Here is a 27619-nt window from a genome sequence, read left to right as displayed (position 1 = left end):
GGGTTGCTGTGTTTTTCTGGGGGACCATGACGGTTTTTAAGCCCGGGACAGGAATTTTCTTTAACAAAAATTGAATAGGGTGATTCTAGTTATAAAAAGGAAAACATAAATCCAGGCTTGGGTAAACTGAGGCAGGGGCCTAAAGGATTAAAAGGACCCCTTCCTGCTGTAACCACTGGAGCCCACTCCCCTCCCAGAGCCAGTAGAGAACCCACGAGTCCTGCTCCCAGCCTCTCCCTGCCTGCTCCCAGCCCGCACTCCCCTCCCAGAGTTGCAGATTGAACCCAGGAGTCCTGGCTCCCAGCCCCTGCCACAGGGATAGAACCCAGGAGTCCTGGCTCCCAGCCCCCCAGCTTCCACCACCAGACCCCACTCCCCTCCCCAGGAATAGAACCCAGGAGTCCTGGCTCCCAGCCCCCCCGCTTCTACCACCGGACCCCACTCCCCTCCCTAGGGATAGAACCCAGGAGTCCTGGCTCCCAGCCCCCTCTCCGGTCCCCTCCCACAGCCGGATGTGCCCCAGGCTGGTAGGGCCTCCCCAGCAGCGTGGTCCGTGCGATCTGATGCAATGGTAACCTGATCCCTTCCCAGCGCAGCCAGCGCCCGAGCCCGGCTCCCCCAGTCCGCTCGCCCCGCCGCCCGCGCCCGGTCCCCTCCGCGCTGCGCCCAGGGTGAGTGATGGGGGGGCCGCTCCGGAGCCCGCCACGGGGGGAGGGGGGATTCTGCCCGGGGCGTCCTGACCTGCCAGCACTTGGCTTGTCCCAGCCTGAGCCCGTGGCCTCTCTTGTGGTGCCAGGTGGCCAGCTGCTCCCCACCCAGGGCCGGGGAGAGAACCCAGGAGTCCGGGCTCCCAGCCCCCCCCGGCTCTAACCCACCGGACCCCACCCCCCTCCCAGAGCTGGGGAGGGAACCCAGGAGTCCGGGCTCCCAGGCCTCCCTGCTCTAACCCAGTAGACCCCCATTCCCCTCCCAGAACCAGGGAGAGAACCCAGGAGTCCTGGCTCCCAGCCCTCCCTGCTCTAACCACCAGACCCCACTCCCCTCCCAGAGCTGGGGAGGGAACCCAGGAGTCCTGGCTCCCAGCCCTCCCTGCTCTAACCACCAGACCCCACTCCCCTCCCAGAGCTGGGGAGGGAACCCAGGAGTCCTGGCTCCCAGCCCCCCTGGCTCTAACCCACCAGACCCCACTCCCCTCCAAGAGCGGGAGAGAGAACCCAGGAATCCTGACTGCAATTTTCCAACTTCAAAACCAGAGGTGACTGTCTTCCAGCGGCTATTCCCTGCCTGAGTAGCTGGGAGGGAGTGGGGTTTGGTGGGCTGGGAGCCAGGACTCCTGGGTTCTATGCCCGGTGAGGGGAGTGGGGGCACATGGTTAGAGCAGGGGGGACTGGGAGCCGGGACTCCTGGGTTCTCTCCTGGCTCTGGGAGGGGAGTGGGGTCTGGTGGTTAGAGCAGGGGGGCTGGGAGCCAGGACTCCTGGGTTCTCTCCCTGGCTCTGGGAGGAGACTGGAGTGTGGTGGTTAGAGCAGGGGGGCTGTGAGCCAGGACTCCTCTTAAATGTTGAAAAGTTGCTTGGCGAATTTGAACGGTCTCTTTCTTTTTGGAGAATAATTGGCCACCGGACAGAGCGGCGTGAGTCCGAGGCGTTAAGAGGGAAAGAAATCTAAGGAACAAGGCGAATAGTGGCCGTGGTGCCAACTATTGGTGAGGATTTGAGGAGTCACGTTGATCCTGGAATTAGTGGTAACGATGTAAGTACTCAGGTTGTTTGTAGTATTAATGGAATTGATTTGAGTAACTCTGGTGTATGACAGGTTTCGGAGTGATATCAAGTTGAGTAGTAACTAGCTGGAGTATTGGTGGTATCTATCTGAGTAGTGACTCTTTGGAGTATTAATGTTAGCAATTCGTGTAATCACTCCATAGTGTATTAGTGGTATTGATTTGGGTAGTAACCATCTGGAGCATTAGTAACTCTTTGGAGTATTAGCGATATCAATTTGACTAGTAACTCTGGAGTATTAGTGGTATAGATTCAAGCAGTAGCTAGTTGAAGTATAAATAACTAGAGTATTAATGTTATCGATTTGACTGGTAACTCTGGAGTATAGTTAAATCAATTTGACTAGTAACTCTTTGGAGTACCAGTGGCATTGATTCAAGCAGTAGCTAGTTGGAGTATTAATAACTAGAGTATTAATGACAGGTTTCAGAGTAGCAGCCGTGTTCGTCTGTATTCGCAAAAAGAAAAGGAGGACGTGTGGCACCTTAGAGACGAACCAATTTATTTGAGCATGAGCTTTCGTGAGCCACAGCTCGCTTCATCGGATGCATACCGTGGAAACTGCAGCAGACTTTATATACACACAGAGACCATGAAACAATACCTCCTCCCACCCCACTCTATGGGCTATCACCAGCAGGAGAGTGAGTTTGTGGGGGAGGGGGGGGGCGGAGGGTGAGAAAACCTGGATTTGTGCTGGAAATGGCCCAACCTGATGATCACTTTAGATAAGCTATTACCAGCAGGAGAGTGGGGTGGGAGGAGGTTTTGTTTCATGGTCTCTGTGTGTATATAATGTCTGCTGCAGTTTCCACGGTATGCATCCGATGAAGTGAGCTGTGGCTCACGAAAGCTCATGCTCAAATAAATTGGTTCGTCTCTAAGGTGCCACAAGTCCTCCTTTTCTTTTTAGAGTATTAATGCTATCAACTTGACTGGTAACTCTGGAGTATAGTTAAATCAATTTGACTAGTAACTCTTTGGAGTACCAGTGGCATTGATTCAAGCAGTAGCTAGTTGGAGTATTAATAACTGGCGCATTCATGCTATCGATGTGATTAGTAACTCTTTGGAGTATGAGTGATGTCCATTTGAGTATTAACTTGGGAACACTGGCTGTATCCATTTGACGAGTAGCCATTTAGAGTATGAGAAACTCTTTGCAGTATTAGTGGTATCAGTGTGAGTAGCGATCCTTTGGACCATTAGTAACTCTTTGGAGTATTACTTGTGCCAATTTTAGTAGTAACTACTAGCAATATTAGTGGCATTGATTTCACTAGTAACCCTTTGGTGTGTTGGTGGTGCCATTTGGCTAGTAACTCTTTGGAGTAACAGTGGTAACAATTGGAGTAATAACTAAGTAGTAATGGGGCTTACAATGTGGGTAGTGACTGGAGAATCAGAGGTAACAACGGGAGTGGCGGGGATGGCTGTATTATTGGGAGCAGTGATGGGGTTATGGTGATGTTACTGAGCAGAATACTTGTAGGATTAGTGGTGATAACGTCAATGGCTACCACGTTCCCACAATTAACGACAGTGTCAGTAGGCTCAGTCGGGGTTATGGTGTTGGAGTCTGAGTGACAACGTTCACTGTCACTGTGTTTGTGGCATTGTTAATGATGCTGTTTCTTGTAGCAGTAGCAACAACGTGAGTGATAACGGTTTGGAGTATTTTCTGGCAACAGCGTGAGCAGTAACAGTGTAGCTAACACTGTCCGTAGCAGGAACAGCGTTCACAGCGTTGTTGACGGTAACCGTGTGTAGCTGTTTGTTGTAGCAGTAGCAACAATGTGAGTGATAACGGTTTGGAGTATTTTCTGGCAACAGCGTGAGCAGTAACAGTGTAGCTAACACCGTGTGGAGCAGGAGCAGGAATGGCGTCTGGAGCATTGTGGAGGGTAACGGTGTTGCTAACGCCGTGTGTAGCAGGAACAGCGTTCACAGCGTTGTTGACGGTAACCGCGTGTAGCACTAGCAGTCACGATGTCTGTTGCACGGTTGAGGGTAACGGTGTTGCTAACGCCGTGTGTAGCAGGAACAGCGTTCACAGCGTTGTTGACGGTAACCGCGTGTAGCACTAGCAGTCACGATGTCTGTTGCACGGTTGAGGGTAACGGTGTTGCTAACGCCGTGTGTAGCAGGAACAGCGTTCACAGCGTTGTTGACGGTAACCGCGTGTAGCACTAGCAGTCACGATGTCTGTTGCACGGTTGAGGGTAACGGTGTTGCTAACGCCGTGTGTAGCAGGAACAGCGTTCACAGCGTTGTTGACGGTAACCGCGTGTAGCACTAGCAGTCACGATGTCTGTTGCACTGTTGAGGGTAACGGTGTTGCTAACGCCGTGTGTAGCAGGAACAGCGTTCACAGCATTGTTGACGGTAACCGCGTGTAGCACTAGCAGTCACGATGTCTGTTGCACGGTTGAGGGTAACGGTGTTGCTAACGCCGTGTGTAGCAGGAACAGCGTTCACAGCGTTGTTGACGGTAACCGCGTGTAGCACTAGCAGTCACGATGTCTGTTGCACGGTTGAGGGTAACGGTGTTGCTAACGCCGTGTGTAGCAGGAACAGCGTTCACAGCGTTGTTGACGGTAACCGCGTGTAGCACTAGCAGTCACGATGTCTGTTGCACGGTTGAGGGTAACGGTGTTGCTAACGCCGTGTGTAGCAGGAACAGCGTTCACAGCGTTGTTGACGGTAACCGCGTGTAGCACTAGCAGTCACGATGTCTGTTGCACTGTTGAGGGTAACGGTGTTGCTAACGCCGTGTGTAGCAGGAACAGCGTTCACAGCATTGTTGACGGTAACCGCGTGTAGCACTAGCAGTCACGATGTCTGTTGCACGGTTGAGGGTAACGGTGTTGCTAACGCAGTGTGTAGCAGGAACAGCGTTCACAGCGTTGTTGACGGTAACCGCGTGTAGCACTAGCAGTCACGATGTCTGTTGCACGGTTGAGGGTAACGGTGTTGCTAACGCCGTGTGTAGCAGGAACAGCGTTCACAGCGTTGTTGACGGTAACCGCGTGTAGCACTAGCAGTCACGATGTCTGTTGCACTGTTGAGGGTAACGGTGTTTCTACACCTTTCTCCCTGACCCCAGCCTCTCTGCGCCCCAACGGATGCTGAAGGCCATATCTCAGGGAACACCCCCGCTGGGGGCAGGTGTAGCCTGCCAGCCGCAGCGGTTGCAGGAGTGGCAGTAATGCTGGGGAGAGTACCAGTACTCAACAAGCACTGTCCTGTGGCCAGCCCTGAAGCCGGGTCCCTCTGTATCTCGCCTGCAATGTCACAATTACGGAGTAGGCGCAGCCGGCTTGTTAAGGAGGCAATTGGCTCCCGAGGGCAGATCTGCCCCCCCACCTCCCCCCCCGGGCTGGGAATTGTGAAAGGGACACTCTTTAATGGGGGGGGAAGGGCGGGGAAGCACATGGGGGGGCGCCTCTGATGGGTGGGGCGCGCGTTGTGATCCAACGATTAGCTTATCCAGCTTCCCAGGCCATGGCTGGCAAGGGCCCTGGGGCACCGGGGTGGGGTGTGTGCGTGCGGGCATGGGGTCTGTAAGGGCTCTGGGTTTAACCCCTCCCCTCCTGTCTCTTCTTGATGCAGTCCCTGACCTTGCCCAACAGGGGGTGCTGTGGGGAGCAGGGCAGGGCACTAGCTGGTGTGGGGGAAGCCAAGAGAGGCTGTATTGGGGGACAGCAGTGCAAGGCCACTGCGGCTCCCACTGCTTCCCCGGCTCTGACCAGCCCAGGCTGGGTCCCATCCCTGGCTCTGGGAGGGAACTGGGGGCTGGTGGTTAGAGCAGGGGGGGCTGGGAGCCAGGACTCCTGGGTTCTCTCCCTGGCTCTGAGAAGGGAGAGGGGTCTAATGGTTACAGCAGGGGGGTCGGGGGCTGGGAGCCAGGACTCCTGGGTTCCTCTCTGCCTGGTAATTAGCTGTTCCTGACTCTGACACACCCTCAACGGCTGCTAACTATAATTATTTTAGTGCCCCCCGGATATTTTAACGAACACCAGAATAATTACAGCCAAATAGCCACGAGGCCTAATTAAAACTTCCGTCAGATGCAAACCCATCCGCGTCAGGGCCCGAAGGGGAAGACGAAGGCAGGACGCGGCCCCGAGACGCACCCGCCACCGGCCCTTATAGAGACATGAATCCCAGTGGCTTGTGTGTACACATCACAATGCACAGTGGAAACTCCCACGGCTGCCAGCTGGACCGGGCTCTCCCCCAAGCCGGGCGCTCCCCCCACAGCCAGCGTCCTGCCCCACAGCGCCCCCCGCTGGGAGAGGCCAGGGCTGGAGTAGCTGGGTCCAGTGGGTTGAAGTACCCAGCCCCCTCCTGCTCTTACCACTAGACCCCACTCCCCTCCCAGAGCTGTGGAGAGAACCCAGGAGTCCTGGCTCCCAGCCCCCCTGCTCTAACCCACCAGACCCCACTCCCCTCCCAGAGCTGTGGAGAGAACCCAGGAGTCCTGGCTCCCAGCCCCCCTGCTCTAACCCACCAGACCCCACTCCCCTCCCAGAGCTGTGGAGAGAACCCAGGAGTCCTGGCTCCCAGCCCCCCTGCTCTAACCCACCAGACCCCACTCCCCTCCCAGAGCTGTGGAGAGAACCCAGGAGTCCTGGTTCCCAGCCCCCCTGACCCCCTGCCCCACTCTTAACCACTAGGTGTGGTATGTTTCATTAGTGGGAGTGGGTGTGTGTTTGCGGGTGTGTCCCCCTGCTGGAGAGGACAAGCCCTGCTGTGTGGGTGTGGGTGTGGGTCCATGCCTACATGTTGTGTTGGGAGGAAATAGGGATGGGCGTGTGTGCGCCATGGGACTGGCAGGTGTGTGATTGCATTGGGGACAGCTGGCTCTGTGTGTGTGTTGGGGATAGGCAGGTGTGCGTTGATCAGTTTTGGGGTGGGAGGTGCGTGTTGCGTGTTGTGTCGGCAGGTGTGCGGTTGTACTGGGCACAGCCAGCTCTGGGTGTTGCGTGTGTGTGTGTGTCAATCTGTGTGTGTTGTCTAGGGCCAGCAGGTTGTGTGTTGTGTTGTGTTGTGTTGGGGGGGTGTCGTTGTGTAGGGCCAGCAGGGGGTGGGGGTGGGGGTGTTGCAGGGGGTGTTGCAGGGGGTGGGGGTGTTGGAGGTGTGTGCTGTGCCGGTCTCCACGTTGTGAGGCCAGACTCACACCCGCCCCAGCCCCCGCCTGCGCAGGGGTGTGATTGGCCGGGTGTGCACGTCTCTGGGCGCGGGTGTGCGGCTGGGGGAGCGCGCGGCTGGGCCTACGGGGTGTGCGACCCCCCCACACACACACCTGGCCCGACCCCGGATCTCCCCGTCTGGCCTGTTCCCGCCTCACGCCCGGGTGAGTGTACAGCGCCGGGTGCGGGTGTGCGGGGGGGGCGACACAACCCCTGTTGCAAGGCCACGAGGCAGTTGCATCAGCCACCGGGGGGGGCGGGGGACGGGGGACGGGACGGGGGGCGGCAGAGCCCGGGGGGGGGGCGCGGCGGATGGGGGGGGCACTGCACCGTCACATCCCCACAACAAGATCACACCCCCCAGCCCCTAACTCAGTGGGGGGGGGCGATGGGAGTGAAACTGGCGGGGGGCGGGCTCTGCAGACGGGGGGGGGGGTGTGTGGAACCCAGAGCTTTGGGGGGGGGTGTCGGGAACTGGGGGGGGGGGGGCGCTCTGGTCTTGGCTAGTTTTTCTCCAGCAGTCAGTGGTTAAATCCCAGGCTCCCCCCTAACGCCCCCCCTCCTCCCCTCCCCCACTCCTCTGGAGCCAGCAACAGCCACGTGTTCGCATCCCGCAGCTGCCTGGGAGCCGAGCAGGAGCCCGGCTCCGGGAGGGGAGGGGAGGGGGGGGTCTAGTGGTTAGCGTGGGGAGGGGGCGGGGGGCTGGGAGCCAGGACTCCTGGGTTCTCTCTCACACGCTCTGGGAGGGGAGTGGGGGCTAGTGATTAGAGCAGGGGGGCTGGGAGCCAGGACTCCTGGGTCCCCCCACATTAGCAGTGACCAGCCAGACGCTGTGGGGGGGGGGGGGGGGAGCTAGGATCATGCGACAGGGACCCTGCACATGACCCCAGCACCCTGCTCCCCTCCCCGAGCTGGGGAGGGAACCCAGGAGTCCAGGCTTTCAGCCCCCCCCCCCCGCCCCGCTCTGGATCTGCACCCCACCACCTTCCCAAGGACCCTTTTCAGGTATGGGCCGTGGTTAACCCCTTGCTGCCCGGACCCCAGTGTAGGGGTGCTGAGAGGTGGATCAAAAGTTTTCCAACCACTCCAAAGCCTTCGAGGCAAGACCGCCTGTGGGTGAGGGTCACCTGAAGGGACCCCAGGACTCCTGGGTTCTCTCTCCTGCTCTGGGAGGGGAGTGGGGACTGGTGGTCAGAGCAGGATGCCTGGGTCCAGCTTTTGGGGAGGGGGAAGTGGGGCGGAGCCAGAGGGCGGGGCCCCAGCAGGGCGGGCCATTGCCACCCTCTGGGGCGGGAATGGAAAGGCAAGGCAGGGACCCTCCGACTGGGACTGATCTGAGCGGGGAAGTAGAAACCAGGCGTTCGGGCTCCCAGTACCGCCCACCCTGCACACACCTGCTCCAACCACTAGACCCCACTCCCCTCCCCAAGCCAGGGAGAGAACCCAGGAGTCCTGGCTCCCAGCCCCTCGCGCCCTCCTTCCCCCCAACCACTAGACCCCATCAGCCTCTCAGAGCCAAGAATAGAACCCAGGAGGCCGGGTGCGGCCGCCAAGTCCGGAAGAATCAGGCATCAAAGTTAAGCCCCAGCATGTGGGAAATGCAGGAATGGGCACAGCTCCTGCCCTTAGGGGGAGCCAGGCGCCTTCCCGCCCCACCCAGCCGAGATGGGCGCACAACCTGCCCCGGGCGGCCGGTGTTCCCGTCCGTTCCCTGGCGCTCGGTTCAGGAAGACATCAGCCAACCCGCTGACTCTGAGCCCGCCCCTGCTCTCGCACCAGACCCCACTCCCCTCCCAGAGCTGGGGAGAGAACCCAGGAGTCCTGGCTCCCAGCCCCCCCCTTGCTGTAACCACCAGACCCCACTCCCCTCCCAGAGCCGTGAGTTTGTTGGTGACATTCTCTCTGTCCCATCATGGAGGGGAAGTGTTGTTGAGTGGTCGGGAAGCTACTCCAGGGCTCCCAGGACCTGGGATGACTAGCTGTGCCTCAGTTTTCCCATCTGAAAAATGGCAGACCGGGGGGCTTCTTTCTGATCAGCTCATTGCATTCACCAGGAACAGCTTGGCTCTCTCCAGATCTGTGCCCCCCCACCCCCGCCACCCCACTCCCCAGGCAATCGGTTCCATTATTGCTTTGCTCTCGGTGGAGCGGAGGAAGGGATGAGTCACATGAACCCCTCCAAGTGGTTGGTGTGGCAGGATGGATCGGGCGAGGTTTTTCTGGCAGAGATCGGGAAGTGTTATTGCCAGTGGACAAAGCCTCGTTTGTAATTCTGCTCACGCGTGTTAAGGATTGGGAGAGGAGAAATTGTCCATTTTATGGCACTCAGTGTGTGCAGGTTTCATCAGTCAAAGGGAATTAGGCACCAAAACGCGCTTGAAGAGCCGGGCGTGACTGATTCGAACATGGGACGTTTCACCGGGAGGAAACTGGGTTACTCAGGACGTTTGAAACGGACAGAAATCGGAATTTAATCATCGAAAGGGAGATGTTTCAAGAAAGGGGCTAATTAGAAACTCTGAAATGTCAAGATTTGGAAATTGGATTGAGCGGCAGATTCCAAATGAGGTGGCTTGGCTGAATCAGGCCGTTTTAAAAAGTGCAAATTTCAAAAAAAAAAAAAAGTCAATTTTGAAAATGAGGAAAAGAGGGTTGTTTGGGAATTGGAAATTGAAGCAAAGGGCAGTCATTAGAACTTTTGAAATGTAAAAAATGGAAAGATCTGGTTAGTCTGATGAGAAACATTTAACATTTCAAACATTTTAAAAAGTTAAAAGGACATTTCAAATGTCGAACGTTGCCAAGTTGGACACTTCCAAAATAAATAACTTGGCCTAATGAATGGACGTCCCGGTGTTTTTCAAGTATTTTCGTTAGCAAATCTGATGTTTCAAAATGAGGGACATGGATTAATTGGAAATGTCGACATTCCAGAAATAGAGCAAAAGGTTATTCAGGACATTTTCAATGTCAAAAATAGAAAACGTGATTCAGTGAAAACAGTTTGAACTTGGGAATATTTGCTTGATTAGAAAATCAGATATTTCAGCACTAAATCACTGGATTGTTTAGCGAAACCGACAGTTCCAAACGTAACACGTGTTTTCAGTAGGAAATTTGAAATGTCAAAATGAGAGAGAATTGATTCACTGGACAAACTGCGGCTTTGAAATGAGAGAACTTGAAGGAGAAATGTCGGCGTTTTCAAACAGAAAACGTGGCTGCATTTGAAAAAGTGGCGTTTCGAACGCAGGGGGAAAAGGGACCATTCAGGAAATTAGCTCATGTGGCAAAGTGTAACTTTCAAAGGAGAAAATCGGCTCAGTTAGACGACACGACGTTGCGCAATTCAGAACATTGAGGCTTAACGACCCGAAAGTTCCCCGAGACGTTTTGGGTGAAAGTCTCAGATTGAGCAAAAAGGCCAGGTTTTGATGGGAAAGAAACCAACAACTTTTGGATGCAAAATTCTTGATTCCGTTGCCCTCGGCTATGCGGGATAAACACGAGTCTCAGCTGTATTGCTGTCACGGGCCAGTTTGCGGTCAAGACAGGGTGTTTTGCCAAAAGATCTGCCCTGGGGTTGTTTCCGGGAGGTCGCTGAGACAGCGTGATATCGGAGAGCGGGTTAGGTGATCCCGGAAGTCCCGTCTGGGCTTAGATCTGTGAATTCTTGAGAGGGGTGACGCTGTCCCTGGGGTGGATCCGTCAGGGCCATTGCCTCTTTGCGTTCAGATTCGTCTGTGGGATCCCGGCTGACGGGCAGCGGCGAATCTTGTGTTCACGCCATTGGCCCTCCTAGGAGACTGTCCCCTGCTGCCCGCGCCGCTCTAACCACTAGATCCCACTCCCCTCCCAGAGCTGGGGAGAGAACCCAGGAGTCCTGGCTCCCAGCCCCCCAACCCACGCAGGGATTGAGCTTCTCCTTCGTTTGGGTGGGGGCATTCCTGCCTGATCCCTTTCTCTGGGTTTCTAGGTGGGAAGGTGACCCCGGCGCTGCGCCCCAACAGTGATCTCTGACACCCCGCCCCCCCGTACACGCACCTCTTCCACACCCCGAACTGGCCCGCGTCCGCCATGGAGCTGCAGAAGATGGAGGAGCAGGAGGGGCTGGAGATGTTAAACGGGTCTGTCCCGGAGTGCGACAAAGCCAGCAGCCTGGAGGATGGGTGAGTATCGGGGGGGGGGGGAATGGACGGGGGGGATTGGGGGGCTAGTGGGGGGAGTAATGGGGGTATCTGGGTGAGTAACCAGGGCTACTGGGGGCGGCTGGGTGGGCGACCCCCGCATTGGGGAGGGGGATGCTCTAAATGGGAAGCGCCTGGGGAGCTGCGCTGGGGAAGGGACCCAGGCATCCGAGCTTGCAGCCCTCTCACCCTGCAGCCCTTCCCCTGGCAGGGACCCCACGGCGGAGGTGACAGCGGCCGAGCAGGAGGGCTTCCTGCCCCACGCCGCCGGCAAGAAGCTGAGCCAGTTCACTGACGTAAGTGGGACCCAGGCGTCCGGGCCCTGACGCAGAGCCGATCCCACCCCCCAGCAGCCAAAGCCCTTGACTAGTCCCTCCCCTCTTTGACCCCTGCTCTTTGACCTTTCATTGGACCCTCGCCCGCTGTCCCTTTAATCTTCGCCCTTTGACCTTTCGTCGATTCCTTGCCGGGTGTCCCCTTTGACCCCTACCCTTTGACCTTTCGTTGATTCCTCACCCTGTGTCCCCTTTGACCCCTGACCTTTGACCTTTCATTGATTCCACACCCAGTGACCCCTTTAACCTCCAGCCTTCACCCTCTCCTCATTGTCCTTTGCTCTTTGACATCTGAGCTTGTCCCGCCTCTTTTCTCATTGACCTCTGACCCTTGCCCTCTCCTTGTCATCTTTTGCTTTTTGACCTCTGACCCTTGCGCTTTCTCATTGCCCTTCCTCTTTGGCCTCTCAGTTGTCCTTTGACCTCTGACTCTTGTCCTCACCTTGAAGTGGTTTGATCTTTGACCTCCGACCTTTGCCCTCTCCTTGCTGACCTTTGCTCTTCAGTGTATGACCCTTGCCCTTCTATTGACGCAATGTGTTCTTTGACCTTTGTCTGCTCTGTTAATTGCTTTGTTCTTTGACCCCTGACCCTTGCCCTTTCCTCACCATCCCTTGCCCTTTGACCTCCACCCTCCCCCAGGCTCTCACCCCGCCCCGTCTCTCTCTCTTGCCCACAGTTCGAGGGGAAGACGTCGTTCGGGATGTCGGTCTTTAACCTCAGCAACGCCATCATGGGCAGTGGCATCCTGGGCCTTGCCTACGCCATGAGCAACACGGGCATTGTGCTCTTCGTGTGAGTGCCGCCCCCACAGGGCACTGCCTGGGGGAAGATCGCAGCTCCGGGGTCACTGCTGCCCCCACAGGGCACTGCCCGGGGGAAGATCACCGCGCTGGGGCCACTGCCTCCCCCCACAGGGCACTGCCCGGGGGAAGATCACTGCTCTGGGATCAGCAAGATATACTCCTTCTCCACCAGGTGGTGTCAATGGTTGGGAGCTATAGCAGAAGGAACCAGGACTCCTGGGTTCTCTCCCGGCTCCGGGAGGGGAGTGGGACCTAGTGGTTGCGTGGGGGGTGGGGTCTGGGAGCCAGGACTCCTGGGTTCTCTCCCTGGCTCCGGGAGGGGGACTTACACCTGCCCACCGTTCTCTTGGCAGCGTGCTATTGATCTGCATCGCGCTTCTCTCCGCGTACTCCATCCACCTGCTGCTGAAATGTGCTGGCGTCGTAGGTGAGTCGAGTGGGGGGAAGCTCCCTGCTCCTCCAGCCCTGGCCTCGCCCAGCGGAAGGCGCCGACGCTCCCTAACTCCCGTCTCTTTCCTCCCGCGCAGGGATCCGCGCCTACGAAGAGCTGGGTTACCGGGCGTTCGGCCCGGGCGGCAAGGTGGTGGCGGCGGTGGTCATCTGTGTGCACAACACGGGAGGTGAGAGTTGGATCTAGCCGCTAGACTCCACTCCCCCGCCCACAGCCGGGCAGGGAACCCAGGCATCCGGGCTCCCAGCCCCCCCACTTCCAGCTCTAACCCACTAGACCCCACTCCCCGCCCAGAGCCGGGCAGGGAACCCAGGCATCCGGGCTCCCAGCCCCCCCACTTCCAGCTCTAACCCACTAGACCCCACTCCCCGCCCAGAGCCGGGGAGGGAACCCAGGCATCCGGGCTCCCAGCCCCCCCACTTCCAGCTCTAACCCACTAGACCCCACTCCCCGCCCAGAGCCGGGGAGGGAACCCAGGAGTCCTGGCTGCCAGCCCCCCCTGCTTAAACCACTAGCCCTCACTCACCTCCCAGAGCTGGGGAGGGAACCCAGGCGTCCGGGCTCCCAGCCCCCCTGCGCTAACCCACCAGCCCCCCCACACCCTGCCCAGGGCCGGGGAGGAAACCCAGGCGTCCTGACGCGGGTGTTTCTCTTGCAGCCATGTCCAGTTACCTGTACATTGTGAAATACGAGTTGCCTTTAGTGATACAGACGTTCCTGGGCCTGACGGAGAACACGGAGTGAGTGAGACCGCGCGGGGAACCGTTCCCGCCCCACTGCCAGCCGGCCCCCTGCCCTGTGGCCAGATGGGAGCCGGCGCCCCCTAGAGGGGAAAGGCCCCGGGCCGCATTCCTGTCTATAAATGGGGACATCTGGCTCTCCTGTTCACACGCCTTCCCTGCCCGGGCATGGTGCCCTCATCCCCTACAGTCAGCCTGGCCCCCACACCGTCCTACCAGACCCCACTCCCCTCCCAGAGCTGGGAAGAGAACCCAGGAGTCCTGGCTCCCAGCCCCCCCCCCGCTTTAACCACTAGACCCCACTCCCCTCCCAGAGCTGGGGAGAGAACCCAGGTGTCCTGGCTCCCGGCCCCACGGATTGCATCAAGCCATGGAGAAGGAGCTCTCTAATTCCATAGGGTTCCTGGAGGGTCCCATAGAAGGTTCTAGTTCCCTGCCCCCCCCATGAGTTTTGCCCCCACACCTGTGTCACCCGGGGCCATTCCTGACCCTCCCCTTCCCCCGCACCCCGATATCCTGCTCCTGAGGAATTGGCCGGCCCAGAGCAGGAGCATTTCCCTCCTGGCCCCGCCTCTCCCAGCAGGGGGCGCTGTGGAGTGCGGGCTGCCCCGGGGGGGGGGGTGCTCCTGGCTGCTCCATCCCCACCTCCCCCTGCAGGGGGCGCTGACCCCCCCCCCCCCGGGTTTGTCTCTCGCAGGAACTGGTACATGAATGGCAACGTGCTAATTATCATCGTCAGCGTCTGTGTCATCCTGCCCCTGGCACTCATGAAACATCTTGGTGAGTGTGGGGCTGGGTGTGTGTATGGGGGGGGCGCCCGCCCCCCCGGCAAGGGTCAGCCCCGCGGGTCTCACCCTCTCTCCCCTCCCCCACAGGCTATCTGGGGTACACCAGCGGGCTCTCGCTGACCTGCATGGTCTTCTTCCTCATGTCGGTGAGTCCGCCCTGCCCCCCCACCCGCTGCCCCTCCCCCGCCTGCCCACCAGGGAAAGAACCCAGGAGTCCTGGCTCCCTGGCTGGCGGGAGGCGGGGGTAACCCCGCTGCTGGGGAAGGGGTGTCTCTCACCGCCTCCCCCCACCCCATGGCTCCCCCCCCAGGTGATCTACAAGAAGTTCCAGATCTCCTGCCCGCTGAACGGGACCGAGCCCGTGACATCCCTCGTCTACTACAATGGGCACAATGCCAGCTCCGCGGGCACCGCTGGGGACGAGTGCACGGCCCAGACCTTCACCGTCAACTCCCAGGTGAGAGCGGGGGGTGGGGGCCAGTGGTTAGAGCAGGGGGGGCCGGGAGCCCGGACTCCTGGGTTCTCACCTGGCTCTGGGAGGCGAGTGGGGTCTGGTGGGTTAGAGCAGGGAGGGCCGGGAGCCCGGACTCCTGGGTTCTCACCTGGGTCTGGGAGGGGAGTGGGGTCCGGTGGGTTAGAGCAGGGGGGGCGGGGAGCCAGGACGCCTGGGTTCTCACCTGGCTCTAGCAGTCAGCCTTTCTCCTCCCCCCACAGACGGCGTACACCATCCCCATCTTGGCTTTTGCATTCGTCTGTCACCCAGAGGTGCTGCCCATCTACACAGAGCTACGCAGGTGAGGGGCGGGGAGGGAAAGGGGGTGGGTGGCCGGAGGAGGGCACGGCCAGGTGGGTTCAGGGAGATCAAGTCACTAACGCTGTTGTTATTGGCGCTCAGGGAGCGGGAGGCCCGGACTCCTGGGTTCTCTCCCTGGCTCTGGGACGGGAGTGGGGTCTGGTAGCGGGGCTGGGGGCCTGGACTCCTGGGTTCTCTCCCTGGCTCTGGGAAGGGAGTGGAGTCTGGTAGCGGGGCTGGGAGACCGGACTCCTGGCTTCTCTCCCTGGCTCTGGGAGGGGACTGGGGTCTGGGAGGGGACCTGGGAGCCCGGACTCCTGGGTTCTCTCCCTGGCTCTGGGAGGGGAGTGGGGTCTGGTAGGGGACCTGGGAGCCCGGACTCCTGGGTTCTCCCCAGCCAGCCCCCAGGGCAGGGCGGCGTTTGACCCATCTGTCCCCCGCCAGGGCCTCGAAGCGGCGCATGCAGAACGTGGCGAACGTCTCCATCCTGGCCATGTTCGTCATGTACCTGCTGACGGCCATCTTCGGCTACCTCACCTTCTACGGTAAGGCAGCGCGGGGCTGGGCCCCCAGCAGGGGGCGGCAGGGTCCCTTCCCAGGGCCCGGCTCCCGCTGCACTGACCCCATCAGTGCCCCCTAGTGCCCCCTCTGCCCAGCCATTTCCCCTGCAACCCCACCGCTATGGCTGCGTGTCCCTCCCCGATCCTCCACCCCTCACCCTGTCCTGCGTGGGGCCCGGCTGGGCTCCCAGCTAACGGCCGGCCCCCCGGCCCTTCCGTCTCCCGCAGGGAACGTCGAGTCGGAAATGCTGCACACGTACAGCGAGGTGGATCCCCTGGACCGGCTCATCCTCTGCGTCCGACTGGCCGTGCTGATGGCCGTCACGCTGACGGTACCCGTGGTGCTCTTCCCGGTATGTCTCCCGGCTGCCCCGCTCCAGAGGTGGCTGCATCTCGGCGCTGGGCAAGCTGTCTTGGTGTGGCGTTATGTGCGGCTGTTCCCCAGCTGCCCCGCCCCAGAGGTGGCTGCATCTCAGCATTGGCCGAGCCGTCCCCGTTCAGCATTATGTGTGGCTGTTCCCCAGCGGCTCCGCCACAGAGGTGGTTTCATCTTGGCGCCAAGCGAGCTGTCTTGGTGTGGCGTTATGTGCGGCTGTTCCCCGGCTGCCCCGCCCCAGAGGTGGCTGCATCTTGGCCCCGTGCAAGCTGTCCTGGTGTGGCGTTGTGTGCGGCATTTCCCCGGCTGCCCTGTCACAGAGGTGGCTGCATCTCAGCATTGGCCAAGCCATCCCTGTTCAGCGTTACGTGTGGATGTTCCCTGGCTGCTCCACCCCAGAGGTGGCTGCATCTCAGCACTGGGCGAGCCACTGCCATATCCCTGACCTCTTTCCTTGTCTCCTCCCAGATCCGCAGAGCCATCCAGCAGCTACTCTTCCATGGGAAGGATTTTAGCTGGGTTCGACATGTGAGCATCGCTATCGGCCTTCTGTTCGTTGTCAATCTCCTCGTCATCTTTGTCCCTAACATCCGGGATATCTTTGGAGTCATTGGTAAGTCCCTGGCTCCAAATGGGCTGGGGGTTGGCCCTCCAAGGCGAGCCGTCTCCGTGCAGCGTTACGTGCGGCTGTTCTCCACTTGCCCCATCCCAGAGGTGGCTGCATCTCAGCGCCAGGCAAGCCCTCCCCGTGCGGCGTTACGTGCAGCAGCTCCTCAGCTGCCTCACCCCACCCCAGAGGTAGCTGCATCTCAGCCCTCTCTCCTCTCTCCTCCCAGGCGCCACCTCCGCCCCCAGTCTCATCTTCATCCTCCCCAGCATCTTCTACCTCCGCATCGTTCCCAATGAAAAAGAACCGCTGAGATCCAGGCCAAAAATCCAGGTACCCACCGCTGGGGGGCGCAGTGCCCTGGGGAGTGGGGGGCGCCATTCTGTGGCGAGCAGAGGGCTCGTTTGGGGGGGTGCCATGCTGTGGGGAGTGGGGGGCTTGGCGAGGGGGCCGTTCTGTGGGGTGGGGGCAGGGAGCTGGGCTGTACTTGCGGGGGGTCTCACCTTCTGCTCCCCCTCTGCCCCCCAGGCCGCCTGTTTTGCTGCCCTCGGCTTCATCTTCATGGTGATGAGTCTCAGCTTCATCGTGGCTGACTGGGTGACGACCGGCCGCAGCAGCGGCGGGGGGCACTGACCCGCCCCCCCGTCCCCCGGCACAGACACATGGACCCCACTGGGCCAGCTCGGGGGGCCCAGACGTCACTGGGGCAAGGGCACCACCGCCTCCCACTGGCTCTCGCTGCGCTGCAGCCATGGCAACGCTGAGACCGGTGCTAGGGCCCGCCCATTGGCCAACTGTCACCATGGCAACGCTACAGACCCTGGCATCAACTGGTGTCCATGGGAACGGCGCCAGTGCTCTTCCATCGACTGTTACCGTGGCAATGCTACAGCTCCTGGTTTCCATGGGAATGGTGCCAAGGTCCTTCCATCGGTCGACTGTTACCGCGGCAACGCTGCAGCTTCTGGCAGTGACTGGTTTCCATGGGAATGGCGCTAAGGCCCTCCTATTTGCGCCCTGTAGTCATGGCAGCCTCCCATTTCCATGGGACAAAGGTCCTGATTGGGCCATTGGTGCCATGGCAATGGCAGGTTCCCCGGACTACTGAGTCCCCTGACTACAGCACAACCGGCTTCTCCTTAGCTCCCTGTCGCCGTGGCAACGTGGCAGGTCCCCAGAGGAACAACACCAGGCATTTGTTGCCGTGATAACGCTTTGGTTACTGCTGGAGTGGGTGGGTGGGGGATCCCATAGCAACAGTTCCCTCCAGACAATGCCTCCCACCTCTTTGGTTCCCATGGAGACAGGAACACCCCCTCTCCCCCGCTTGTACTCATTCCCTGGCGTCAGTCGAAGAGGGACTGTGAATCTGACTGTGCCAGGGCGGGGGCCGGGTGAGTCCATGGTGCTCCCTGGGCGACAATCTAATTTATTGCTCTTATTTAATTTGGAGCCAGCAGCCAGACCAAAGAGTGATGCCAGTCTCACTGTTGGGGCTAGTATCGTGACACCCCCCCAGGATTCCTGGGTCCCTTCCCTGGCTCCAGGAGGGGAGTGAGGTCCAGTGGTTATAGCTGGGGGGGAGGGGCTGGGAGCCAGGACTCCTGGGTCCTATCCCCAGCGACGGGGCCGCGGACCGTCCACTTTTTGTGCCTCAGTTTCCCCACCAGGAGATAGGGGCGTGTTCCCATCCTGCTGAGGATTAACCCTCGAGCGTCTGGAATCTCCAGGGCTGGAGGAGATGCTGTTACTGTTACAGCAATGGGGGAGGTAGGGGTGAGCGTCCCATGGAGCCTCAGGACTCCTGGGTTCTTCCCGGGACGCCTGGCTTCCTGAGCGGGGCTGGGGGGAGGGGAAGCCATGCGCCTTCAGACCTGTTTTCCGCCTGGGACAGGTCCCAATTGCAGAATTCACCCCACATCAGCACCCTCCCCCCACCACACAGGAGGTGTCGGGGCGGGCGTTTAATCGAACCCTGGGTCTCCTTTCTCTTTTCAAACTACCTCACCACCCAGAGACAGGCCCAGGGTCACTAACGCTGCTCGCCCCAGCCCCTTCAGAGAGCAAAGGGTTAAGGACGGGGCTGTCTAGGGGGGGGCACCCCCCTGATCACGGGGTGGGAGGCAATCCTGGTACAGGCGCCCCCTCGGAGCCAGAGAATGCTCTGTCTGCCCTGTCGAGAAAGCCCGGGGCCTCCGCTTCCTCCTTCAGAAACGGCTAGATCTCACCCCAATGGCTCCTTCTCCCCTCTAGAAAAATCCTCGTGCCTACATGTTTTCCTCCAGAAACCGCTAGTTCCCACCCCGCCGCCTCCATCTCCCCCCTAGAAAAATCCCGACACCTCCGCTTCCGCCTCCAGAGATCTCTAGATCCTGCTCCAGCGCCTCCGTCGCTCCTCTAGAAAAGTCCATGTCCTTCTCCAGGCACCTTTCGATCTCGCCCCAGTGCCTCCACCTCCTCTCTAGAAAAATCCCGATGCCGCCACTTCCTCCTCCAGAGAGCTCTAGATCTTGCCCTGATGCCGCCATCTCCCTTCTGGAAAAATCCCTTATGCCTACATGTTTTCATCCAGAAACCTCTAGATCCCACCCCGATGGCTCCATCTCTGCTCTAGAAAACCCTGGGGTCTTGCGTCCTCCTCCAGCGATCTCTAGATCCCACCCGATGGCTCCATTTCCCTTCTAGAAAAGCCCCAATGCCCCCACCCGCAGCAGAGCTCCTCCACCGCAGCAGCCTTAGCATTTAATGCCTCTTCAGCCCAGTGCCTTAACAGCCCCCCGGCCTCTGGTGCAGCCCCCTCCCCTCAAAGTAGCCATCTCCTGCCCCCCAAATTCTACCCCAACCCTGGCCATTCTGCCCCGCCGTGGCCCACTTGCCCCCCTGCCCCGACACAGCAGTTATATTGGCAGAAAGGGGCCCTATAGAGAATCAGGACTCCTGGGTTCTCTCCCTGGCTCTGGGAGGGCAGTGGGGTCTAGTGCTGAGAGCTGGGAGCCAGGACTCCTGCTCTAACCACTCCAATATTCCCTTTCTCCAGGGACAGGTTCCCTGGAGCTGAAGGAAACTGATATTCTGCCAGCCAGGCGGGGAACACCCCCACCCCCAAAAAATGTGGAGACCATGCAACCAAATCAGAGCAACTGATCTCTTTTATTGGGCCCACAACTGGGGAAAGAGACAAGTTTCCGAACTTCTGCAGAGCTCATGTCCCTCCCCTGGGAGTTGGGCCGGTAAAAGACATTACGTTCCCCACCTTGGCTGTGTCATGTCCAGGCAACGCCGCCAACCCCCCACCAAAAAAATGTCCTTTTCCGGAAGGAGAAACAAAAAAAAAGACCATTTTGGAAAGCGGGATTTTTGCCCCCCATCCGAGGGTCCAAAAACTTGGCTTTTCCCCCTTACTAACTCTCAGGACGTTTTCCAAACCGTCGGGTTTCCTTTTTGAGGCCCGGTGTTGCCTCGGGCTCGGGGACGCTGGTAGAAGGGTCCCGGGTTCAGATTCTGGGGTGGATGGGTTCCAGGCCTGGTTAATTCAGGGCTGGCCTGGACGGGATAATCACACCGGGGCTGGCTCCCCCACACTGAAAACCTTCATCCCGCCAGCCCCTAAAGTCGGCGTCTCGGCCTATTGATCCTGCCTGGATTCACGTGACTCCAGACGCCCGAGGCTTTACGGAGATAAAAGGGCCCCTTGAAGCAGCTTTTCGGTCAGCACGTCTGGCCCGATCCTGTCCCCAGCGCTAGTGACAAAGCCAAAAGACCCCCCTGCTCCCCATTGCAGCAGGGGTTCCCCACCCCCATGGCTGGAGGGGGGGGATGCTGTGGGGAGGGGCACCACAATGTGAAAGCGATGCAGGGAGCTGGTGGCTTTTGTAGGGTAGCTCTGGGTTTCAATAAATAGCAACCAGACTTTCCCCCCTGCCTGAGCTGTCTGTGTGTGTGGGTCAGAGGGAAGGGGGGTGGGGGAGTGTGACATGCTGGGAGGGGGCAACTTGGGGGTCTACGAGGGGAGAGGGAGGCTGGGGGTTATGAGGGATGGAGGAGGTGGGGAAGGGAGGTTGGGAGTTGTGTGAGCATGGAGGAGAGGTGTTAAGGAGGGGGGGCTGCAGGGCAGATACAAAGGGGGGGGAGCAGAAGGCAGGGCAGGGGGGTTGGGGGCAGGGTCCTAGCTGTACATTACCCACCAGAGAGAGACAGCTGGAGCCAGTCCCCCAAACAGCCCCTCCCCAACAGCACAGCTAGGCTGCCCTCCTCTGACTTGGGGGGGGGATCCCCACAACCTCAAAGGTGCATCATACTCAGAAAATGCCCCCCCCACACCCCCAAACGGCTGCATAGGAAACACAAACCATGCGCCAGGCGGATGCAACTTTGCCTGAGTCTGCCGAGAGCCTGAGCCCATTGCTCAGAGAGGCAGGCCGGCCCCAACCGTCGCCGGGTTTTCCCTCCCCGCCCCAGCTCTGCCGGTGCCCCTAACTCCCAGCCCTGGCTGGGGCCCTTCGCAGAGCCCAACTTCCCCAGGCCCCGGGCGCTCAGCGTTGGTCGGTGGTTTCTTCTGCGCTTCCTGTTGAAAAAAGTCCCCGCAACGCGGAAGTTCCCTAGGTCGAGATCAGGGAGGGGAGAGACCCTGAGAACCCGCCGGGGGCTGGAGCCAGGAGCCAGCATGAGCCGGGGGTCCAGGCCAGGGGCGCGAGCGCAGCAGGAGAACGTCGCCTCCCATCTCCTCCTGGATCATGAAAACCAGCAGGTGTTTGAGCTCCTGGGCCGGAAATGCACGGTGAGGACATGAGGCCCAGAGGATGCAGACAGGAGGGGGCTGCAGGTCGGGGGTGAGGCGTACCGGCAGAGCTGGGGGGGAGCCCAGGGCTGGGGTAGCAGGGGGCTGCAGGTTGGGAGTGAGGGGCACCGGCAGAGCAGGGGGGGAGCCCAGGGCTGGGGTAGCAGGGGGCTGCAGGTCAGGAGTGAGGGGCACCGGCAGGGCTGGGGTAGGGGGCTGCGGGTCGGGAGTGAGGGGCATCAGCAGATCTGGGGGTGCCCCAGGGCTGGGCTAGCAGGGGGCTGCAGGTCGGGAGTCAGGGGCACCAGCTCTTTCCTTGCTGTATCCCCCCCCACCCCGCTCAGGAGGACGCGGGGTGAGTGGCGCTGAGGGGGGCTGCGAGGGGCCCAGCGCAGTGATGCTGCAGAGCCCGGAGCCTCAGCCAACACCAGAAACCAAGACAGGAACTGCCAGCCCAGGGGGGGCCACGCTCAGGGCCGGCCGAGCCCTCCCCGCGCGGCGTTCTGTGAGGCTGTTCCCCAGCCGCCCCAGAGCTGGCTGCATCTCAGCCGTGATCGCTCTGTAACTCGGTTGTCTCTCTGCCAGACCCTGGCCACGTCGGTGGCCCAGCTGTACTGGGCCCTGCCCCCCAACAGCCAGGTCTGGGGTAAGCAGGGCTGCGGGGTCCTGTGCCTGGTCAAGGACAACCCCCGGCGCTCCTACTTCATCCGCCTCTTCAATATCAAGGTGAGTCCTTGCCCTACCCTCGTGGCTCCCCATCCCTTCCCAGCACTGTCCAGAGAACCCAGGAGTCCTGGCTCCCAGCCCTCTCCACCCTGCTCTAACCACCAGACCGCACCTTCGCTCCCAGAGCCGAGGAGAGAACCCAGGAGTCCTGGCTCCAAGGCCCCCCCGCTCTAACCCACTAGACCCCACACCTCTCCCAGAGCTGAGGAGAGAACCCAGGCATCCTGGCTCCCAGCTTCCCCTGCTGATGGGGCGTTTACTGGGGTTTCCCTTTCTCTTGCAGGAGAGGAGGCTGACATGGGAGATGGAGCTCTCCAGCCAGCTGGTCTATTCCGCCGTCACCCCCTATTTCCACACGTTCCCCGGGGACGTGAGTATCTGCCCCAGAGAGGGCCGGGGTGGTGGTCGATCAGTGGGGCGGGGCTTCCAGACATAGCCCTGCCCCCAGAGACAACAGTTCAGAGACTGGGGGCGGGGGGGGGGGGTGAAAAGAAGGAGAAAATTAAGGGCTACCAACAAGAAGTAAGGCTGGGAACCGGGATGCCTGGGTTCTCTCCCGGCTCTGGGAGGGGAGCGGGGTCTGGTGGTTAGAGCAGGGGCACTGGGAACCTGGACGCCTGGGTTCCCACCCGGCTCTGGGAGGGGAGCGGGGTCTGGTGGTTACAGCAGGGGCACTGGGAACCTGGACGCCTGGGTTCTCTCCCGGCTCTGGGAGGGGCGTGTCACCCCCCCCAGGACCAGTGAGGTGCCTTTTGCTCTCAGGAATGCCAGGCCGGGCTGAACTTTGCGGATGAGGCTGAGGCCCACAACTTCTACACGCTGGTGCAGGAGAAGGTCCAGAAGCAACAGCAGAGGATGGGTATGTGGAGGGGTGGGGAGCCGGCGCCCCCTAGAGGGGACAGACCCCATGCCCCGTTCCCCCCCCCCCCCCCCGAGCCAGCCCAGGCCAGGATCCTAGCGCTTGTTCTCCTCTTTCCTCAGAGAAACGGCAGCTCCCCCCGCCACCTCCCCCGGTCAATGAAGGTGAGTCCCCTTCTATCCCACTGTCCTTTGCAATTGGGGGGGAGGGGCAGGTTAGGGGTTGACCCCCCGACTCTCCCACCAGCTGGGGGCGGGGGGGAGCTGGTGACATGGGTCTGACCGCGGCTTTTTGCCTCCTTTAGAGCGACGGGCGATGACGCTGCCCCGATCCCCGATGCCCGGGGGAGACATGAATGGTAAGCGGCTTGGAGGTGGGGGTCTTGAAAGGGTTAATTCATCCCCCCGCCCTCCCGCAGCACAGAGCCCCCCAGTACCCGGCCCTGACTGCCAGGAGAGAGTGCCCCCTGCCCAGCCCCCCATCCCGCCCCCCGCAGCACGGAGCCCCCCAGTACCCGGCCCTGACTGCCAGGGGAGAGCGCCCCCTGCCCAGCCCCCCATCCCGCCCCCCGCAGCACGGAGCCCCCCAGTACCCGGCCCTGACTGCCAGGGGAGAGCGCCCCCTGCCCAGCCCCCCATCCCGCCCCCCGCAGCACGGAGCCCCCCAGTGCCCGGCCCTGACTGCCAGGGGAGAGCGCCCCCTGCCCAGCCCCCCATCCCGCCCCCCGCAGCACGGAGCCCCCCAGTGCCCGGCCCTGACTGCCAGGGGAGAGCGCCCCCTGCCCAGCCCCCCATCCCACCCCCCGCAGCCCCGTCTCTCTCTCCTACAGGTCCCAGCAAACAGCCGAATTCCCCCTCCTCCTCCTTGAACCTGATGACGATGGACATCCAGAACCCGGACATCACCTCATCCCGGTACCGGGGGCTGCCGGTGCCCACAGCCGCCGAGAAGAAGAAGGGCAAGAAAAAGATCTCCAAGGCCGACATCGGCGCCCCAAGCGGATTCAAGTGAGAGCTGGCATCAGTGGGGCAGGAATGGGGCTGGGGCCTAGACCCTCTAGGGGACACCGTCTCCCATCTGGCCCAAGGGCGGGGGGACTGGCTGGCTCAGAGGGGCCGGGGAATGGGGCGCGGGACCTGGCCCCTCTCGAGCTGGCTAATCTTTCTTCTCCCTCCAGGCATGTCACCCACGTCGGCTGGGACCCCAACACTGGTTTTGATGTATGTAGCTTCAGAGACAGGGGTATGGTGGGGATCTGACCCTGGGGTCCCAGAGATCAGAAGGGCTCGGGGGGCGGGGGGGGCTGGGAAGGGGGCCAAGGACAGGTCGTGGGGTAAAGCTTTGGCGTTAGCAATGTCTGTGTATGGGGGGAGGGCGGTTATCACTCGCGCTTGTGGCTACCAGGCGTGATGCGGTGTGCATAGCTGTTCCCCAGCTGCCCCGCCCCAGAGGTGGCTGCATCTTAGCATCAGGCAAGCCATCCCTATGCAGCGTTATGTGTAGCTGTTCCCCAGCTGCCCTGCTCTAGAGGTGGCTGAATCTCAGTGCCGGGCGAGCTATCTCCCTGGGGTGTTATGTGCAGCTGTTCCCCAGCTGCCATGCCCCAGAAGTAGCTGCAACTCAGTGCCCCATGGAGTGTTATGGGAGCAAATTTGGGGTTTTCTTGAGCCAGGGCTGCCCAAGATACTGCCTCCCTGTGGCCCCCCCATCCCCAGCGTTTTCCAAACTCATCTTGTTGTTCCAATGCACGTTCCCCCCCACCAGCCCCCACCCACACACACAGCTGCTCGGGGAGTTGGCAGTGCGACTGTTATTGGCAGTGCGGTTGGCACGTGCCCACAGGAAAGGGGCAAGTCACAGCCAGCCAGAGGAGCTGCCAGAGCTACCGGGCATCTGGATGGCGCAAGGGGCAGGGGGCGGTCCCAGCGCCACGATGTTTTTTCGGACTCCAGATAGTGTGTTTTTCCTTAAAGTTCAACTAGGAATTAACACGGGCCCTGTGGCATACCACAGCCAGGGGCTAGGTGATCTGGCCTGCAAAATTGGTTGCCATCGGGCCAGGTTTTCCTCGGACCATCCCTTTTTTGCTGCAGCTGTGTTGGGAAATCTGGCCCATGCAGCCAGTTTCACGGGCTCTGGACGGCACAGGTTTTTTTCGGCTCTCAAAGGCAGCGGCCCAATAATCTGGGCATGAGACCCCCAAGAGGATGGCTCGCATGGCACTGAGATGCAGCCGCCTCTGGGGTGGGGCAGCTGTGAACAGCCTCATAAAACGCCACAGTGAAAGGCTCTCCTGGCACTGAGATGCAGTCATCTCTGGAGTGGGGTGCCTGGGAACAGCCCCATATAACGCCACATGGGGAAGGCTTGCCTGGTGCTGAGATGCAGCCAGCTCTGGGGTGGGGCAGCTGACATAACCTCCCAATTGGATCCCTCCAGAACGCCCCCCCTAGCTGCTTGCTCTGCCCAGTGGGTCAGGATTTTAGGGGGTCAGTGTTAGTGGGTCCCCGAGGGCTGCTGGGGGAGTTAATTTAAGGCATGATCCATAAATCCCCCGTCCCCGGATTTCAGGGGTTGGAGCCTTGCTGCTCTGTCCATCTGGGCACCTGCAGCTGTGTGTGGGGAGAGCATGAATTTGGGGGGCATTTGCCTGGGGATTGAGCCGCCTTCCTCCATCTGTCTCTCTTCTAGGTGAATAACCTGGACCCCGACCTGAAGACGCTTTTCTCCCAGGCCGGGATAAGCGAGGCGCAGCTGACCGACGCAGAGACCTCCAAACTCATCTACGATTTCATTGAAGGCCAGGGCGGGCTGGAGGCTGTGAAGGAGGAGCTGAGACGCCAGGGTGAGCTCTCCCTGTGCAGTGTTATGTGCAGCTGTTCCTCAGCTGCTGTGCCCCAGAGGTGGCTGCATCTCAGGGCTGGGCGAGTCGTCCCTGTGCGGCATTATGTGAAACTGTTCCCCAGCTGCGCTGACCCAGAGGCAGCTGCATGTCAGTCCCGTGCAAGCCTCCCCGTGCACCGATTTGGGATTCTCAGGGAATGGGGCGGGAGACGCGGGGGAAGAGCCTCTTTACAGGCTGGGCTTTAATTGCAGTTCATTTCTCCCCACAGGTCCAGCACCTCCTCCGCCCCCCATGACCCGGTCCGGGCCCCTCCCTCCCCCACCCCCTGCCTCAACGAGGGGCAGGTCTGGCCCATTGCCCCCCATCCCAGGCGGCCCCCCACCTCCCTCATCTATGCCAAATAGGGGGCCGGTTCCCTCCCATCCCCCCAGGGGGCATCTGCCCCCTCCTCGTGGGCCCCTTCCCCCTGTCTCCCGGTCTGGTCCGCCCCCCCCACCGCCTGCTGCTGGGGCAGCCCCCCCACCCCCACCTCCCCCGCCGCCCCCTCCGCCTCCAGTCTCTTCAGGGCCTTGTCCCCCTCCCCCACTTCCTTCAGGGGGGGTCAGCTCCCCAGGGAGCCAGCCTGCTCCCCCCCAAAAGGGACGTGGGGCCCTGCTGGACCAGATCCGCCAAGGCATCCAGCTCAACAAGGTGAGCTGTGGGGCAGATGCGGGGCAGGGAGGGGGTGAGGATGAGGGAGGTAGGGGGCAGGGAGGAGGGGAGCTGGGGGCTGAGTGGGGGGCAAGGAGGAGACGAGGTGGCTGTGGGGTGAGGAATGAGGAGAGATGGGGGCTGAATGGGGGGCGGGCATGGAGGAGGTGAGGGCAGGGAGGGGGACGGAGGTGGCTGGGGGTGAGGAAAGGGAAGTTGGGGGCAGGGAAGAGGGGAGATGGGGGCTGAGTGGGGGGAAGGGATGGAGGAAGTGGGGGGAAGGGAGGGGAACAGGGTGGCTGAGGGGTGGGGAAGGGGAAGATGGGGGGGTTAGGGGAGTTGGGGGCAGGTGTGATGGAGGGGGTGACCGAGGGGAGCAGAGATGGGGAGGAGGGAGTTAGAGCTGGCTTTGGTGGTGCCAGGGGGGTGGGTGGGTACAGGGGGTTGGTCTTGGGCTCCCTGGCAGCGCCAGGAGGGTGGGTGGGTGCAGGGGGCCTGTGCTGGGGGTCCTGGTGGTACCAGGGGGGTGCAGAGGGTCTGTGCTGGGGGTCCTGGTGGTGCCAGGAGGGTTGGTGAGTGCAGGGGATGGTGCTGTGGGCCCTGACCCCCCTCCCCTGCATTGCAGACCCCCGAGATGCTGGACTCCCCGCCGCCCGCACAGAGCTCCGAGGGCCTGGTGGGGGCGCTCATGCACGTCATGCAGAAGCGGAGCAAAGTGATCCACTCCTCGGGTGAGTCGCCCCATCCCGCCTCGGCAGCGGTGGGAGTGGGTGCCATGCCCCTCCTCCCCTACCCCTTGCCCCCTCCGCCACTCACCCTCCGCTTCCTCCCACAGACGAAGGCGAGGACAATGGCGGGGACGAGGAGGACGATGATGAATGGGACGACTGAGCACCGTCCCCAGCAAGAAAAGCTCCCCCCCTTCTGCACCCCCACCCGCACTGGGTGCTGTCCCCCACTCCCCTGTGATTCCCCAGCCTGCCTGGCCCCTTTGCAATAAAGACAGCTCTCTGCTTGACGTGCTGCCCCATCTTTTACCCAGAATTCCCCTCCCCAAGGCCCCAGCTTCCCCTATCTGCTCCCATTACCCCCTCGAAACCC

At 60.8% G+C, this 27619-nt stretch overlaps 2 protein-coding genes across 8 annotated transcripts; both read left to right on the top strand.

The window, feature by feature from the left end:
- Window positions 1–455: 455 nt before the first annotated feature.
- SLC38A5 (solute carrier family 38 member 5) lies at window positions 456–20535 on the top strand. 6 transcript variants are annotated; one of them, XM_075122597.1, is made up of 17 exons: window positions 456–671; window positions 1607–1751; window positions 10955–11147; window positions 11362–11461; window positions 12180–12295; window positions 12660–12733; window positions 12834–12926; window positions 13416–13497; window positions 14195–14277; window positions 14373–14431; window positions 14596–14742; window positions 15000–15079; window positions 15523–15623; window positions 15867–15991; window positions 16483–16627; window positions 16851–16954; window positions 17150–20535. In XM_075122597.1, the coding sequence occupies exons 3-17, from the start codon at window positions 11056–11058 to the stop codon at window positions 17252–17254; spliced, it is 1506 nt and encodes a 501-aa protein (XP_074978698.1). In that variant the 5' UTR covers window positions 456–671; window positions 1607–1751; window positions 10955–11055; the 3' UTR covers window positions 17255–20535. The 6 variants fall into 6 exon arrangements, with proteins under 6 accessions (XP_074978698.1, XP_048689186.1, XP_048689190.1 ...); XM_075122598.1 differs by lacking the exon at window positions 456–671 and adding an exon at window positions 1105–1255; XM_048833229.2 differs by lacking the exon at window positions 1607–1751 and having other exon boundaries at window positions 458–671.
- A 407-nt stretch (window positions 20536–20942) lies between these two features.
- On the top strand, window positions 20943–27536 carry WAS (WASP actin nucleation promoting factor). 2 transcript variants are annotated; one of them, XM_048833235.2, is made up of 12 exons: window positions 20943–21398; window positions 21984–22124; window positions 22408–22494; window positions 22887–22983; window positions 23106–23147; window positions 23288–23341; window positions 23813–23990; window positions 24161–24203; window positions 25675–25828; window positions 26097–26518; window positions 27144–27249; window positions 27354–27536. In XM_048833235.2, exons 1-12 carry the CDS (start codon window positions 21285–21287, stop codon window positions 27407–27409), a joined length of 1494 nt encoding a protein of 497 aa, XP_048689192.1. In that variant the 5' UTR covers window positions 20943–21284; the 3' UTR covers window positions 27410–27536. The 2 variants fall into 2 exon arrangements, with proteins under 2 accessions (XP_048689192.1, XP_074978697.1); XM_075122596.1 differs by lacking the exon at window positions 22408–22494.
- The last annotated feature ends 83 nt before the right edge of the window (window positions 27537–27619 follow it).

This window comes from Caretta caretta, chromosome 23, assembly GCF_965140235.1.
Source record: "Caretta caretta isolate rCarCar2 chromosome 23, rCarCar1.hap1, whole genome shotgun sequence".
Lineage (NCBI taxonomy): Eukaryota > Metazoa > Chordata > Testudines > Cheloniidae > Caretta > Caretta caretta.
This window is presented reverse-complemented; position numbering and strand designations above follow the sequence as displayed.